The 19,260-nt window shown below is 31.3% G+C and overlaps 1 protein-coding gene across 1 annotated transcript in view; it reads right to left on the bottom strand.

Moving 5' to 3' along the window:
- Positions 1 to 19,260, bottom strand: part of LOC137398058 (leucine-rich repeat protein lrrA-like) — a 51,458-nt gene that overhangs the window by 30,227 nt on the left and 1,971 nt on the right. Inside the window, exons 3-8 of the mRNA XM_068084160.1 lie at positions 15,622 to 15,756; positions 12,493 to 12,559; positions 11,647 to 11,699; positions 8,696 to 8,836; positions 7,543 to 7,683; positions 1,020 to 1,160 (exon numbers count right to left, since the gene is read on the bottom strand). Coding sequence (XP_067940261.1) covers positions 1,020 to 1,160; positions 7,543 to 7,683; positions 8,696 to 8,836; positions 11,647 to 11,699; positions 12,493 to 12,559; positions 15,622 to 15,756 — 678 coding nt within the window. The remainder of the gene's footprint in view (positions 1 to 1,019; positions 1,161 to 7,542; positions 7,684 to 8,695; positions 8,837 to 11,646; positions 11,700 to 12,492; positions 12,560 to 15,621; positions 15,757 to 19,260) is intronic.

Raw genomic sequence — 19,260 nt, 5'->3', positions numbered from 1 at the left:
TTTGTTTAATTTTTATACCAACAACAAATTAAAAAAAAATTATTTTTGTTAGCAACAAAAAATCAGCCATTTTGAGAAATAAAAAACAATCGTTTTTGCAATACTTGGCAAACGAAAAATCTGACATACAAACGTATCTCGATAAAGTTTGGAATTTTGTTTGTAGCTTGTTTCTGCTTTTGTTTCTGTTTTCTGAATTTTTTTTCATAATGCCACCTCTCAGGCTTTAGGCAAAGGCAAGACGATATTGGCACAATAATAGGCACACGGTGTTTGGTAGTTTTGGTAGTGATAAGACGTAGTATTGTTTAGAAGCTCGTAACATCTGTTCAATGGCTGGGAATTGAGATATATTTTTTTGATTTGCTGTTGATAAAGCTCCCTATCAATCTAACACAGTCTAACAAGTCAGTACCCAAAATCTGCTTGTGAGCTACTTTGATACATAGACATTCACTTTGATCAAAAAGATTTTGTACGCAAGTACTATAATTTGCAGTTAGTAGAATTTGTAAAGGTATACAGATATTTAAATAAAATTGTAGCCTGAAATGTTTCCTTTGAGCTGCAAAAAACAAATCTAAATTATTTTAAAAAGAATTCCAACTATACTCAACTTTGTGCAGCTCCTTCTTAATTATAAGGCTACTGAAAAATTAATTAGGCTTGGAGGGCAGTCAACTGATAGCTTATTAGTACTGAATGGGTTAATAAAATCAACAGTCAGTTGCTGTAACGCATATTTAAAATTTGATTACTTACAAAATGATTTTATAATTTCTATTAAATGGGAACAAAGAGAAACCACAAGGGCTGACTTTGATTCATTACACTAAGACGAGAATCTTACTGTGATATATACTCAATTATTTATTTAGCAATATAAACTCCTATTAACTGGTCCTCAATTTACACATTCAGGTTCATGAGAGGAGGTTAGGAAGAGAAACTCAGATAGTTATGTTTATAAACATGACAAGATCTTGCAAAAGTATTTTGTGATACTCTTTGCCACCAACCTGAGTGGCGATTCGGAGAAGTTGCACCATCGCATGACAAGTTTCTCTAGCGAATCCAAATTTTCAATGACAACAGAACCAGCAGAATTCATTTTACTGTGAGAGAGGTGTAGTTCTCTCAATCTGGGCAGTGAAGCAAGTCTGTAACAAAAAAGAAAAATTTATCCAAAAACTTCAACTTCTGCATTCGAAGCTATTTGTTGCAAGTTGAGGCAAATTTTTTTACAATAATACAACATATTCTTAAGTTCTTAAGTACTACAGGTCAACCATTCAGCCAGGCACAAGTAGAGGACATTGAGCATTGCATATAAATAGTGAAAAAGATTAAAGGATAAATAATTGAACAGCCAAAAAAATTATTTATGTTGCCAAAATCACAATAGAGAGACAGTGACATAAATGCAGATTTGGCAGGGTTTAGAAACTGTGACAAAAAGATGAGGTGAAACTTAATTTTACAAAATCTCTGCATAATTAGAACTTGATAATTGGGTTTTGTTGATTTTCTGTTGTTTAATAAAAAATGAGCACATAAGTTGTTGCCTCTAAAACCGATAATTATTTTTCAAAGCTTCACCGTTCCAAAAATGCTTTGATGGCTGTAAACAATTGAAAAAGCTTCAGTAACTCTTGAATTTTTTTCAGCTCCATTAACCAAACTTACAAGCTTTAGTAAACTGCGCGAGCCCCATATTAAAGGTTGACACTTTACAAAATTCACATTACTATTATTTGGTATTAAAAGATTCACCATGTCTTACTCTGCTGAGTTGTAAATCCAAAATATGTAGAAATAGGATTACAAGCTATTAAAGCTAAAAAACCAACATTTAATTGCAGCCATTGCAAAAAACGCTGTGGGTTGAAATGCCTTTCCAAAATTGTTCAAAAAGGACATACCTTAACCCGATGGCTTCTGTCTACGCTTTTGTGCAACCTCATTTGTCGAAATATTTTACAACAATATTCACACATTCAATAAGCCATGTCTATTGCGCTTATGCATATGTCTGATTATCATTGTAATGCTGTCACTTCGAGCACTGATATCTCAAAAAACAACCTTCAAGTTTAAATTTTTAATTTTAGCATGAAAGAGATCCTATTATATTATGATAAGCATGAGCAGCCTGTTGGTCACATTTGATTGTTGAAAAAGGTGCAGAAAATGTTCGTGCCATTTGGCAGGAAGTATGGGTCATATGATCAGATTACGACTAGATGATTAGACCAAACAGAAACAAAACCTAAAATAGCGAGCATCTGTAAATCATAAAGGCTTTAAGGTAGAAGCGGAAAAGTTTGTTGTAAACTGATGTTACGAGACATTTTATTTTGAGCATTTTTTTCACCGTTCTTTCATGTGATAACATCATGTGTGAAAAAATAATTACGCCGAGATGAGTATGTCATCGAAATAAAGGGATTCCATCATATGACAATTCCGTGATGGCTGTGATAAACTGTTCATGTTTTGTGCTTTTAAGAGCTTTTAATTACATTTCTACATATTTTTGACCCACAACACAGCAGATTAAGCCATGGTAAACATTTTAATACCAAATTACTGCAATGTAAATTTTTTTGTAATCCTTTAGAATAGAATTTTGGCATGGAGTCAAATAGTTACCATAATTTTACTTCATCATATATTGCCAGCTTTTGATGTCAATTTGGTCAGGCAGAAAGGATTCTAACAATTACCTTAACCTCATGACTATCAAATTAAATATTTAAGCCGGACCAAAATTACATATGCTGTTATATCTAGTATTTGAAAAAGGTTTGTATAATTTGCCAGTTTACAAACTTGCTAAACATAGTCTATAATACAATAGAATTATAACTATAAAAGACCTTTAGATTTAGATGACACAGCACGAGACTGATGCAAGTGAGGAGCTTTTCAACATTATGGCATCCATTTTAACGATTCATTCCACAGCTTCGTTTGCTATTCCTATAACTACATGTACCTTTTTGACACTTGAAGCTCAATAATATTAACCGATGCCATTAAAGTGACCGAAACCATGTAGACACCACAACTAAGACATAAATTGAGCTAAGACAGTTTTTTGGGTCACTTTTGCTACAACCATGAGCTTGTCTGAGATAAAAGATTCATCAAATATTTACAGCTAAAAACTAAATAAGCACTCTTCAGTGGTCATTATAATCAATAGAAATTTTACATTTTGTTAAACTGTTTTTTTCATTTAGGTTAAAGTATCAGTCTTGGTTAAACAAGAAACCACGTTGAGTCAAATCTAGTAAAATACATTTAATAATTGTCTCCATGAAGTCGCTTTCAAATATTACAATAATTTACATCATTTTTGAAAGTTAGAACATATACTTTGTTTAACAGTATCAATGATCGCTATAAGATGTTGTACGTTGATTTTTAAGATATTTATCATTGTTCATCAGACGCTTAGAAGTTTTTTAACCAGATTTAATTCATAGTAAGAGCAACACTTGAAACAATATTTTTACCTGAACCAGATTTAGGCTTTGGCAACTTCAAACCAGTTTCTAGTTTGGACTATCATGGAATTGAATATTCTCAGACATGCAGTCATGAAATATAAATAGTAAAGTATATATTAATAATAATTGTTGTAGTAACAGGTATAGTAGTAATTAAATATTAATAGTATTATTACAGATGTTGAAAATAATAATGTAATCACTACCACGCCATTTGTGCTGCTTTGAAGTATCTTGTAATCACACCCAAAATCCAAAAAGTTCATTAGCAGTGTCATACAGTTAAAGAATGGCATCGTATTTTCCACTCATCTCTGTGGCATCATATCAGATGACGCATTCAGAAAAAAGACATTCTTCAGACAAAAATGGCATTGAAATAAAAGTTGTATGATAAATAAAACCCATGGCGAAGTATTCTCCATCAACCGGTAGGTAACTTCATTAAAATACTAAAATGAATGAAAAGTTTATTCTGTAGTAGCTGTAGACATTTGGAGCATAGGTTTGATTTTATTGAAAATTGACATGAGTGTTAAAGGAATTTACATTGTTATTCACTTACATTCCTAGAACCAATCAAATTTTAGTTTTTCCAATGCTGAAAAATTTTACCAAAAGAAGTTAATAGGTCTATTACTCTTATATAACCACTCAACATTTGCCATTAAACTTTACAAAAATTTAATAACTGAAATATTTTCAGAGCTAATTCGACTTTTATTTGCTCACACTCAATAGATAGAAACTAAATATTAAAAGCTGATTCAATGCAAATTTTTGAAACTTTGCTAGCCATCAAGATGTGAATTAGAAATACAGATTGAACTATATTCTATCACCTCTATCGAGCTTTGAAATAATTTATAACAATCATTAACCAAACTCCAAGTATGGTTATTATCTTATATACACAACTTATTCTCTAAGAAGGCTGACTGAACATGAAGCACCAATAAATATATTTGCATGAGATTTTAAAAATTATTATCCATTTAAATGTAAACTTATGTGTTTTTACCTGATTGATCATTTCAATAAGTTGTAACAGTGCATGTCAAGGTTCCTAAATGAATCTAAATATTTAACCAATTCAGTACTAATTAGTTATCAGTTGTCTGCCCTTCAAGCCTAATTAATTTTTAGTAGATTTATAATTATAATGGAGCTGGACAAAATTGATTATAACTGGAGTAACTTTCAAAATAATCTAGATTTGTTTTTGCAGCTTAAAGGAATTATTCCAGGCTACAATTTGAGATAAATGTCTGTGTACCTTTACAGATCACACTAATCGCAATTCATAGTACATCCTTGAAAAATCTGTTTGATCAAGTTGATTATTTTTGTTTAAATGCAGCTCACAAGCATATATTTAGTGCTGACATTGTTAGACTATGTTAGATTGATAGGAAGTTTTATCAGCAGCAAATCAATGCAAATTTCTCAATTCCAAGCAATAGAACATGTATTATGAGCTTCTAACCAATACTCCGTCACAGCACTACCAAACACCAAGCACTTATTTTTGTTCCTTTATGGCCTTGCCTTTGCCTATAGCCTTTGGAGAACACAACGATGGTAAAAGAAAGTTGTTGCACTCTGGGAAAGCATTTAGAAAGCAAAAAAAAAGGCAAACACAAGCTAAATTTCCAAATTCATTATACATTAGACAATATACCAAAATCATTTTACTACATTCCACAAAATTCCAAACTTGATTTTAGAAAATTTTTATTTTGGATTTTCATTTGTTTAGCATTGCAAAAACGGTTGTTCTTATTTCTCAAAACAGCTGATGCTTTTGTTGCTAACAGAAACACCTCTATTGCAGCTTACATTTGATAAAAAAGTAAACAAAGAAGGCATAAAGATAACCAGACTTTGATTTATAAAAATAGTCGCCCATTAGCGTCAGCATCACAAAACGACAATTATGTCGCTATGCCTGCAAGTCGGTTAATTAAAATGTTATAACTATGTGAAGAATAAAAAATCCAAATCTTACACTGTTAGAATATCTGCTAGAATATAGTTTGTTTGAAATTCATTACCAAAATTTTGGTTTTGTTCATTTTTTTAGGTTTAATTCTATACAGTGCTACATAAAACATACCCTCTGCAATGCAAAATTGCTCATTTTCTTCTTAACATCACTTTCATTGATATTTTGTTCAGCTGAGCAGATTACCACATCTTATTTCATTAAGAAGTTGGCCATCGTCCAGATAAAATTTTTCCAAAACGGGTATCAACAAACTTTCAGAACAGTTTATATCAATCACCTAATTTGTTCGTCAAAAATGTATTGTCCAATTACATGTACATATCGGGTATCAAAATTATTCACAGGCTATTAAATCTTGTTTGGTGAATTAATAAAACTGATGTAGCCAAAAGGCTAAGCAATAGAGTGACTCAAATTTTATCTCAAAACATTCGAGATGAGGCCCCCAGAGAACACAACTCATCTTGAAATATTCGGGAACTAGCCTGAAAGGGTTTTAGTGACAACCCTACTAGCGGAGTCATTTTAGCACAATCAAATGGTCAAGGGTGGACAGTGTTGTAATTCTCTCACAGATGGTTATAAAAAAATTATCTCAATATGAATTTGATTGTACCTCGCCAATTCAAATATTTATAGAAATGCAAAAAGTATATGTACTCTATGTCAATTTTTGGGTCACAATTTCAATCATTCACACTTTGGGTTGCATGGACAGACCAATTTGAAGCGTATTGTTGCGTGTTATATAATAACACAAAAATTCAATGTACTAGTAATTAATCAATGAAGTAACTAAAATAAGTAGAATTTATTTTAATTTTCTATTTAGTAGCAAAACATTGAATTTCAAGCGTAGGTTAATCAAGAGGAAAAAGTCCTGACAGAGATTATTTGAAACCTATTTTATTTTTGTCGAAGTTAACTCAGAAGTAAGTTGACATTTTGGTTTTATTGTTCTTCTTTTGGTCACATTACTAATGCTAATTTATGACTAGTTGTGACTTAGTTACTATGCTTTGTTGTTCTTGTCATAATATCAACACCACACGACTTATTGATGGAAATTGAGTTTTCGTCAAACTTGTAATGAGTAGATGTTTTTTACAATGATGTAAGTATAAGGTACATTAGATAGTTACTGCTTTTACCAGCCTCGGCACTGACGGGCGCGGTTGAGGCTAACATCGATTTTTCAAGATATGGTCTGGAGAACGCCAGCAGATCTTTGTTTGAGCCAGTGAGAAAGATTTTGCCAAAGAAGTGGCAATACTGAAATATCGCCCTTTAAACCTATTAACATCCCTGCTGCACAGTGGATGAAGCAGGATCAGCAAGCGAGAAAAAAATGGCATGGCCCTAACCCTTCTAGTGTAAGGTTTGAGATAGCCAGTAGCATATCCAGAAAAACTATCTATGTAAGAAACAACCAAACTGGGAAAACGGTTCATCAATCCAAGTTTGCAGGCATATTTTCACATAGTAACTACAGTTAATTTTTTAGCTTTGCTAGATTTAGGAGTCAAAGCTGGCTTTTTGTGTGCAATCAAAATCTAGTTACATACAATTTAATTTATAGGTGCAATTTGTAAGCTATACAAGAACATAACATGTGACACCAATATATACTAATAAACAAATAACAATACAATACTCCTAACAAAACAAATTAAATACCGTTGTACTAAAAATAGTACAGAGTTTACTGTAACTACTAATTCCAAAAATGAGTTTTCATAAGACAAATTTACAATCAAATAAACTGATCTTAAAAATGTGCATCACAAAACAAAACCACATAGACTCGCATAGGTTTGTAATGTTGGGACAAGTCTCTTACTACAATATAGGTGGGTTAAAGTGCAGTACAGACCAATGGTTTTAAAAGAAAGCAGAATTCCTATTTATACATCGTTAGTTTGAATATTTAGAACCGTACAAAGAAGTTACAAGACTGTAATGTTCATTAACAAAATAAAGTATTGCATAAGTTTATTTGGGATACTATTTCGTTCTTACCTTACTTGGGATTTACCGAACTGGCAAAACCCCATGTTGAGTCTTTCCAGAGAGCCCAGATTTCTCATGACAACAGGACTAACAGAACCGAATGTAGTGTTAGAAAGATTCAGCTCTTTCAAGCTGGCCAGTGATACAAGTCTGTAACAAAAAAATCCAAAGGTTATCTAACGACTTCAAACTCTGCATGGAAAGTTACTTGTTCTACGTTGGAATAAATACTTTCATAAGAATACAACATATTCTGTTAGTTGGTTCTACAGTTCAACAGTCCAACCATGTGTATGTTGAGTAATCACTCAGCGTAAAATAATGATCATGTCATATTTAGCATTTTAAATCTTAAATTGATAAAAATAAATGAGCAAAGTAGTAAATGTTAAGGAACATTAGTTTTATTGTCAAACTACTATAAAACAGTACCATAAATGCAGAGTTGGCACACAATCACAGTTTTGACCAAATTATGAGGCTGATATTTAATTTCAGAAAGACTTCAAGTAATCGGAACTTACTAATTATGTTTTGTTGATTTTCTATTGCTCCTCACAACTTCTGTTGAGTAAAATGACAGTTTCAACAATTTAAAAACTGCAAATTTTGCGCAATAACAATGAGATTCAGCATACAATGGCGCAACCAGGACAAGAGTAGGGGTGTCTAATGCATGTCTTATGTTTTTCTCTAGCAAATGCATTCTTTTAATAGGACCTAAGTACATACATGTTAAAATCTAATATTTATAAAGGCTATGTATAATTGTTGTATTAACCTAATGCCATGAAAATGTCATGGCTGTGTTGCAGGTTGAGCTTGAACAGTCCTTTGGTCGATTTTGCTACAACTGGGAGCATGTCCGAGATGAGCCATTTACCAAAGTTGCTACAGCTAAAAATAAATGTAATACATCAAACTTCTAAAAATTTTGAGTGTCCTAATTTTGGGTCAATTGCATTTAAGTTTATATCATCTGCCTAGCACAGCCTCTCTGGTCAACTTAAACGAGTTCCTTGTTCAGTTATAAGATATGTAATGCATAAAACTGATAAACCATAGTACCTTTGAGGAGATTAAAATTTGAAACTCAGACAGTAATGTTAATAAACACGGTGGAATCTTCCAGAGATTTTTTGTCATAATATTTCATATCTACCTCAGTGGTAATTCAGAGAAGTTCCAACCGCGCATGTTGAGTTTTTCCAGGAAGTCCAGATTTTCGATGACAACTGGACCAGTAGAATCCATTTTACTGTAAGTGAGGTTCAGCTCTTTCAAGCTGGGCAGTGAAGCAAGGCTGTAACAAACGGTTAAAATTATTCAATGACTTCAACTTCTGCATTCAAAGTTATTTGGTGCATGATGAATCAAATCTTTCTACGAGATTCCATTATATTTTGTTTGTTGGTTCTACAGGTCAACCATTAAACAAGGGGCATATATAATTTTTACGGATTTCACGTGTTAGTTAATGTTCAATAAAAAAACAAACATGAAAGGGGGTGGTTTGTCAACCGGTATTTTCTGTCAATAATTAGTCACACCTTCACAAGCCTATATACGTTTTAATCGCTACAAAAAAATTTAGAAAAACTTGAGTAATTTTTTCCAGCGCAACTGACAACACTTCAATTTTTTGATAAATTGCACAAGTCACATATTAAAATTACTTTCAGCATGAAGTCCAGTATTTTCTATAGCTTTACTTCATATGATCCTTACTTTTTGTGTGAAGCTGGTTGACAATAAAGGTTTCTAACAATTGCCCTTACTTTTAAGCCAATAAATCAATTTTTTGTGGAACTTAATTCCGTATTTTGAAAGATTTAATACCTGGAAAAGGTATGCATTATTTGTCAAACCACAAAGTTGATGCTATGAAAACGCCACAATTATGACACAGATTGAGCTTAGCTATTTCGTTGTTCATTTTGATTATAACCGTGAGCATCTCAAAAGTCAATGATTTATCAAAATTAATTAATTTATCATTATTCAGTTGTCCACATAGTCAACAGGAATTACCCAAAGTTCATATATTTAACATTAGTTAAATATTTTCAGCTTTAATGCATGTGGCATGTCCAGTCATTGCTAATAAGATATTGCGTTAGGATGACCTAAATAAAATAATATATAATCAGGATGAACTGTAAACATACATGTACTATATATTGACTAAATATATCCAAAAAAATATAATTGTATAAAATTTAATAAACTCAACTTTCTATTTGTAGCTTACAAACAATTGACCAAGCCGTATCATATGGCGTGTGGTAACGAAAGAGCTAACTTGTGTTCTACATATATCATCAAACTTCATAAGTTGTGAGTTGCGTAATATTTGGCGAGCTGAGTTTATTTGTTCTACTACCTGTCTAGTGAAACCACGCTTGTCAAATTGAATAAGCAAATTGTTGAATTGTAAGATATGTGATGAATAAAACTGATAAACCATGTATCATCTGCGTTAAATTTAATGTTTACAATTGGGCTATGTTTAGCTGAGTTCATAATATTTATCACTACCTGAATAAAATAATTTCTGTTAAATCGATAAAATTTTAATGCTTCAAATAACTGTAAAACTAACAATTGAACATTTTGGAGATTCACATGTAGATTCTGTATTTTTCAACCTTTCTCCTACAGTGAAGTTTTATTAGATGAAGTTCAAATAAAGTTTAGAATTATACAATTCGACCAGCTCTTCAAAATGTTGAAAAATATAAAATAAACCATTTTGACAAAGCAATACTAATATTGCCTATAATCTGGACATCAACACTTATGTTTGACTGTTTATCATTTAAAGTCCAAGTATCATATCAAGTTGAACAAGGAACGGCTTTCATTAAAACATAGTAATATTCATGTTCATATTATTTGTCATGAACACATATATGGTGTAAAATGCACACTCAGGATATGATTTTAATCCATTTCCCAGTTGGCATCGCATGGTCGGAAAGTCGGATAGCAGAGTATAAAAACCATAATAACTATAAAATGCAAACATATTTTGGTAAGAATCATCAAAATTTTACACAATTACAGCATATTTCTAAGTTAGTAATAAAATAGGTTGGGTACATTAGAAACTATAGTTACTTACAATAGCCTTAGTATACCGCATAACTAAATTTGGTGTATTACCTGATTTTGATCTGTATTAAATTATAATGTTACAGCGTACTATGTGAAGTATGTACCATAGAGAGTTTCTACCTTTAATACAGATATACATATAACATAAGCATACACTTTAAATATGTTCTGCTTACTAAACGGACATTCAAAGCTAAATTTTAGTTTAATTTTCTAATTATTTTTAAAAACTTAAACGTTTCATTACTAATATTTATCACTTCTTGTTTTCTGGCTCTGTTTTCAATACAATTTTAACCAATCTCATTAAAACCTTTTCAACCTAATTTTGAAAAAAATTCTGAACGATGTGATTTTTGTAATGAATTGGATTTTTGTTGACATGTAAAGAGAATTTGTCTGACCATAGGTTTATTGAAAAAGATCACAACTGAAAATTCGCTCTTTGTTGTAAAGAGAAAGGACTATAGTTTTACACATGATAATTGCTGAACTGCGATAATACTGGTGACAACATCACTTTCGACCATTGTGGAAAAGGTTTCAGATAGAATTTTGGCGTCTTCATTATTTTGATGTATGTTATAAGTACACCAACTGCCAAATTTGAACTCGGGAAAACTTTTTGCTGAAATCGTAAAGTTAAATAGCATTCAAATGGGGAAGTAAACAAATCATTGTGTTACACGCCACAAGGTGAAAAATATTGTATATCAGGGTAGTCATATCCTGAGGGCGCACTGTATTAATTATTTTGATGGAGTCACTTTAAACTTAAAACTATTTACATCAAGCATACAAGTTGAAAATGGCTTTGTTACCAATAGCTGCTATTACACGTCATAAATTATTCTTGAACAATATTCACCTTGTTCATCATATATGTTGACCTTAGTAAGTTTGGTTAGCTACAGTAAATTTAGTGTATTTAGTTTATTTAGTGTTTATAATTCGCAATAATTTGTAACATTATAATCTACTATGTGCAAAACATACCGTAGTGAGTTTTTGCCTTCCAGGCACCAATGGTGATAATATCTGCATACCGACTGTGGAATAAGAGTTTTAGTTTAAGCGGTTTAAGAATGAAGTAATACAACAGCTATGTAGGCTAACTGGCATCATATGCAACTGCTGCTACTACCATATGCCATTTCAAATGTCATTAAAAAAACCATCAGCCATATTTAAAAGTTAAATGGCATTGGAAATCATAAGTCAGTGTTTGGGTAAAAGTTGAGAAACTAAAGGTAATCCAAAGATTCCCCCGTTATGTATTTATTACTACAAACTGACTTATAAAAGGAAAACTGAGATTTTTTAAGTACTCAAAACAACAGCTTTATATACTCTTGCACCTCACTAACGATAAGATGACACATCGTGCTGCATTTTAGCATGTGTTCATGAGTATGTCACGGCTATGATGTGGTCCTTTTTCCACACAAATTTGCATCATGTCAATAGATCGCAAAATTGTAAATATATCATTAACCATGATGCATATTTTAAAGTTCCCATGTTTTATATATATACATTGTATATATAATAAGTTATATAATGACATACTATCATAGTATGTCATTATGTAACATCTTATATAATGCTGGAAACTTATTATAAATTTACAGCAATCGAGAAACTTTGAAGAAAGATTCAACAAATTGTAGACAAGTTTCTCATCAAAAAACCTCACTGCTAAGAAATGAAAACTGTGGTCAGGATAAACCCTACTAAGTTGTTATATGGAGTTTATATTGACAGTGACCTAATTGGAAGTTTTTTCAGGACACATAAACGCAAAGCCAGTTTTTCTAATGACATCACTTTATCCAAACCAACAAGTACATCAGGATCCAGTTTCTGCGAGCTGATATCCAGTTCTTTCAGATTGGTCAGTGAATCAAATCTGTAACAAAAAGACATTTGTAACTATAATATAACTAACTTTAATCAACCAGTGCTGAGTAGTTCATGTAAAGATTTTTCATTATTTTTCTCATAACATTTAGTTGTTAGGAAAACCACTATAAAAATTGAAGAGAGTTAGTTGGTCATAAAGGAATTCAGTGCAATATATTTGCAGCTGTACCTCAAATGGTGTAACTATACAAAGTATACATATAAGTAAAAAAAATTTATTCAAATCACCAAACTTTTTTAAACGTGTAATTTTACAAAAAATTCTGCTAATCAAAAGATTCGCAGAATCTTTTGATTAGCAGAATCTAATCTAAATACAAAATCTCTGTAATCTAAGATATTTTTATCACCTCATTTTGTTTAATTTTGAACTGTACAACATGAGTATTAACTTGAAATAAAATTGAAACTAACGGTTTTTTGCTAATCGGATCACAACGGTTACGGGTTTGGATGTACTGTATATTTAATGTTTATTGATATTTTTTCTTTATATAAATAAAAATATACTCTAAAAGATCTTCTAAGCAAAGTAAACTGCTTTTATCACACTTTAAACATTATTCACAAGCATTTTAATCTGTTAACATCAGTGTTACCAAAATTAAGAACTACCACACAGTTTGATGCTTGTCATTAAAATCATGAGACAGTTTATTTTGATCACACAATTTTTTAATTCCAATTCCAGTGCCGTGATCGTGAGACAAAAATATTTTATTGACTAATGACTTATATGTCTAATGCAATCACCATCTAATAAAAATATTCAAAATTGTATATACATGTAAATACCATACCTATAAAATTTTAGTAATAAAATCACAAGTTAAGTTTAGTAATTATTTATATGTACAGTATATGTAGTGTGTCTAGTTTATTTAGTGTTTATGATCTGTAATAAGGTTTAATATTGCAATGTACTATGTGCAGGACATACAATAGCAATTTTTCCTTTAAGACAGAAGTATACAATAGTCATTGAACTTCACTTAAATAAAATTAACTTACTAAAACGTACTAAAAGTTAAGTTTTGCAATTTATTTGCTAAAATCAACCATTGTCATCGGTGAAAACTTCATTAACATATTTTTTGCTGGTTATGATTTTGCTTTAGCTAAGGAAAAAGAAACAGAGCTGAGAAAGAGCGAGCATCGTATCTCTGTTTTGTGAAAGTTTCTGTTTTGTATAAAAAAATACTGTGAATAATCAATCGATTTTTTTGTTATTCCGACACATTCAGCACAAGGACTGCCAAAGGACTGCTAAAGGACAGCCAAATGACTGCAAAAGAACTGCCAACGGACTGCCAAATGACTGCCAAAGGACTGCCAAATGACCGCCAAAGGACTACATGTATGTCTTCACGTGCATTACCGCGTCACCAGGTGACCATGTGCATTTTGGTGTACATTTACGTTTGAGCATGCGTGTTCATCTGTGTGCGTGCGTGCGTGTGCATGTGCGTTTGTGTGCCTGTGTTTGTGTGTTTGAGTGATGTATAACACTAACAAAAATAAAACTTGCATCAGCCGAATAGAATTTAATGTTAATTATATTGCCAAGGTTGGATGTGTTCATACTTTTCATCCTTATATTCGTGAAACATGCTTTGTCGGATGGAACACATGGTTTAGTGTTTCAAACTACCATAAACCCACTCATTAATAACGTTAGCTCTGACTTTTACAACCTTTCTAAAAATTTAATTTTGACTTGAAGTGGTGATCAAGTAGAGTGTGGTGCAGTATATTTTGATTAGAATGTGGAAACATATAGTTAGCTGTTTTAGCGAACCAATGATAATTTTGCCAATACTTTGTAATTTATTTTCAGGCCGAGAAAAGATAATGTCGTTAACCTCATAAATATTCTCTAAAATGTATTATATTAATGTCGAGGTATCAGACTGAATTTTACAACATAAATAAATTTGTTACAAATCTATGCTAATATAACACACAGATATAACAAGCATGCTACATAAGTATATAAAAAGAACGTAAAATTAGATAAATTCCAATGAAATATTCTCAAAAGACATTCAAAGTTTAGCTGAAACAAGATGGATGAAGATGTGAACAATTTCATCTTAAAATGAGTATTTAAGCCTTCCTTGAGTCTAAGATTAGTATGCTCCCCTAAAATATTTTGAGCAAAAAATAGTCAGATAAAGTTAATAAATATCTCTATAGTGTGGTTTTCAAAGTTTAAAAAAATGTAAAGCTTTGAGGTTTGTAAATCGGTTATGATAGGCCATAACAATTGCTGTTGTTGCATGAATGTTGTAGAATAATCTTGAAGATTAGTCTCATTGTTCATCAGACTGTTTTAAAGTTCTTAGGTGGGATTCTTTTCTATTTATAGGGAAAACCTAAGACAATGAATTGAGTCTAGACCTAACTAACTCCGAATAAAGGTCTAAGTTTGACTAATGTGACAATGGATCTTTCCAGGTACACAGTCATGAAAAGTTTCGTAACCATCACAACAGACCCAAAATATATAACTTTTACTGATAAAAATTGTTAATATTATTGTAATTATTGAATATAACAATATAATAACTATAAGATTATTTGTTCTTGTTAGTACTTATATTTGAGCACTTTTCCATTGATCACTGTCTATTATTGGTTTATGAAGAACAGAGAAGTAAATGGTAGCGATGTTCAAATTAAGGATGTAACTGTATGTATTACCCTTGTAATTACAAAAATAAATAAATGAATTTTTTCAGTGGCAGGTCTATGGACACTTGGAGCATTGTTTTGGTTTCATTTTATATTATCATGAAATTATTTTTGAAGGTTAGCCAATTTCTACAGTAATTCAAAGTAGCAGTATTTTAAAATAATACTGACAAAAACAGTTTGAAACACTAAAAAATAGTTGCAAATTTTTTGAAGTGAGAACTAAAAACATGATTTGGAGAAGAAATGATATTTAATCAATATTACCTGTAAAACAAATATTGTCATCAAGCTTTTCAAAATAGTTTTCCATAAACCAATTAAATGGTAATTGTTTCCTTTTTATAGACTGACCTGATTTTTTGGAAACTACACTTTTCTAGTTTGAGCTTCTCTAGTGATGTGAGTCTCTCTAAAGCCTCAACATCACTGTTATCCAATGTGGTATCCTTGACATTCAACTCTTTTATACTGGTAAGTGACACAAATCTGTAACAGACAATTGGGACTCAGTTGCAGTACTGTGCACAAACATAATAACAACCAAATTTCAAAACAGCAAATACTTTCAAAACTAGCCTCAAACTTTGCATAAGGTATTGTTGCAAACATTTCCTTTCATGCAGAGTATTACAACCATCGCATCATTTCTTCTCTACTTTTCTAATGTTCATAAATTATGTGGATACTCACTAATGATATCCATAAGTTTTTGGTTAAGCTGTTGATGTTGTGCATTATAATAGACACAATAATACATTAAAAAAATTATGTGCGCTTGAACTTTTCTATGACACTTTCCTACAGTGGACCGATAAAGAAACTGACTGCTTAGGGCAGGATGATCTTTAAAAAAGAAAAAAATATGCTGCATAGATGAACTCGGAGCCAAGGAAAAAGAACAGTTCAGGTCATAAGACACTCGAATGAATGATGATCTATAATATCAACACTGCAATGCCTGTGCATATCAAGGGCAGGGCCATCAATTCATCTAATAACACCCTAGTATAAATGCAGACATCTGGGTTTTCAGAAAGTTCAAATGAAAAAAAAGTTACAGCGACAAGTTTTTTACTTAACAGACTTTTCAAAAACTTCTCACAAACACCAGTATCACAGACATTTTAACAGCAAAAAAAAACTTTTTTGCTGTTTTACTATCTTTTCAAGATTTAGCCCGATATCATTAATAAATTAGCTTAACATAGAAACCACTCTCTTCCACATAGTAGTAAATTCTTAATATGTTATGACATTCTCAAAAAACATCTAGCATACCGGATAACCTCTATTTGAACCCCCGTTCTATTTGAATGTTGCCTCAATTAGACCGGTCCAATAGGAAAAATGATTAAAAAATAGAGTGCCACCTATTAATTAAGCGCTACCTTTTTGGATCCACACTTTGACTTTCTTTGATCATTACAAACCCAAAATGGCGCGTGATCAATAAAAGTGTATACAAAGCGCTAATAGTGACTCGGTTACATTACAAACAGTGGACTCTTATTGCGGTCGTTGTTCGCATCATAGTCTGATTTTTTAACTCTGAAGCTTACAGTGTTTTTAGATGATTTTAAAACAACGGCCATATAAATAATTATTAACTGCCTTAAACTGAAAATAGTTTTTTGTTTAAAGTGTTCATAACAATTTGATGTATGAAAAAAACGGTTAAAAATGACAATAGAAACTGCACCACTATTTTTAATGTATTTTCTGCATAAATTTTATTTTTATTTTCGCGCTGAAAGCATTGCATAAAAATTTTGATTGGCTGAAAAATTGTTTGGAACCTGTTATTGGCGAAATTAGAAACTGTCTGACTATTTTGACTGTAACTTGCGCTGAATGTTAACCACTGTTTATGCTCAAATCTGCTCTAAAAGCAAAGCATGAAAGTTGCGCTTTTTTGAAAACTTGTGTTGAGAATAACCATAATATTGAGCCAGTCCAGCGTTAAATATAAACAGTTGAGGTCAGTAGACACTAAAAAGTTTGTGTAACAAGAAGATACAAAGATTCCAAACAATATCAACAATAAGATTGCACTCTGCTGAGGAAATAGGGCAAACACTCATGTTTCAAAAGTGTTCATTTCTTTCATGCATATATTACACTTATGGCTTGTTCATGTCACCTTTCTTTGAATAAAGTGCACGATTAATCAGAATAAGATTACTTCGCTATGCTATTATTTCACCTTGTTAAGTGAAACATGACAATTTTTTCACCTCAGAAAAATAACTTTATTTTACAATTTTATTTGAAAAATCTTCGCTCAAATTCAAATTTGGCAATTGGCGTGCTTATTACATACATCAAAACAACAAAGACACCATATCGCTGTTCACCGAAAAAATTTTTTAAATGTTTGAAACGGACACAATGACCGATTTCTCTCAGTTCAGCATTTCCCATGTTTAGAACTATAATATTTTGTCTTTAAAATTAGCAGATAAGTTTGAGCTACAATCCTCCAAACAGAAGGTCGGTTGTCAGACAGCTTCTCTTAACATGTTAACAACAACTCCATTTAACTATGTATGAAACAGAACCTTTAGGTCAAGTTAAGTTAAGGTTAACCGAGTTGAAAAACGTTTCAATTGGCTGTCTAAGAGTTGTATTGAAAATAGAACCTGAAATTGAAACGTGTTAGAATTTTACTGATAAAAAGTAGGAATTCAGATATATTGTTAAAAATACAGAGTACATCTTAGCTTCAAGTGTGTGTTTAGTAAGTTGAAAACATTTAACTCCGTGGCAACCATCGCAAAGTAACTAGCAAATTTATATCGTAGCTAAGCTAATACCGTGATTTATTCCACCTTGGAAATTCACCCAATTTATGTACAGTTTTTTTCTATGTAATATAATTTTGTATGATTAATAATTAAGAAAAACTCCTGAATAATCAAAAAAATCTACAAATATGCCTCAATAATATCTCTGGCAAAAGTTATAACCAAAATCCTAAACCCATGCCGGAAACAATCTTGCCGATTTGAAGTTTTATCATTGGTGATCAACTTTTTTCAAATCAAGAAATAAGCAGATTCAGAAATTTTGAGACAGTGAAAGACTGCACAAACCAAACTAAAACTTCTTTGCAATGTTTGATTTTTTATGAAACTCTAATTTTGCCAGCTAGATTAGTTTTACTTGAATAAAAATGTACTGTTTAGGCAGTCGCCAAAGTCAGGTTAAAGTTATCATTAACATTTGATAGGATTATGTTTCAACTTTTAGGACTCACCTTCTATTGAACATGAACAGCCTGTTTTGGCTGCGAACTGTAGCCAACATATCAATGAGTACCATGAACTTTAATGTTGCATCTATATATATATAAACATATATAATATATATATATATATATATGTAAATAAATACATACTTATATATATACATATATAAATATATATATATATGAATATATAAATAAATATATACATATATATATGTACATGTATATATATATATATATATATATATACAAATATATATATATATACAAATATATATATATTAACTAAAAGCAAGTGAAAAAGCATATAAAAAGAGAACTCTACACTAAAAACCTAAAAGATTATTAGTGGAGTATAAAATATTTGAAAAAATTATTGCGAAAATAGTAAACTTTTAGTATTGGCGTTACAAAATTGTTTCGTGCAAAGCACTCATCAGAGGCGATTGTACTAAAATGAAAAGCTTTACCGAATGTGCCAAAATATCAGAAATGGGCTCGCTGTCGTAATCATGTAATTCAGTGCTAAGTGTAACCGAGAAGATAACTCCTAGCTTGTCTGCAATTAGAAGTCAATTCATTTCTTTTATTTAGTGTGCCTAAGTGTGGTTTGCATATTATGAAGTATTTTTCAAGTAAACATAATTTGCATCGTTTTGTTTAGTTTGTGTATGGTTGTGCTTGAGCTAATACTTTCCATGTTATGTTGTATGTTGAGTTGGTTTCTTTCAACTTCCAAATGT

The sequence above is a fragment of the Watersipora subatra genome, chromosome 6 (assembly GCF_963576615.1).
Source record: "Watersipora subatra chromosome 6, tzWatSuba1.1, whole genome shotgun sequence".
In the NCBI taxonomy this organism is placed as follows: Eukaryota; Metazoa; Bryozoa; class Gymnolaemata; order Cheilostomatida; family Watersiporidae; genus Watersipora; species Watersipora subatra.
This window is presented reverse-complemented; position numbering and strand designations above follow the sequence as displayed.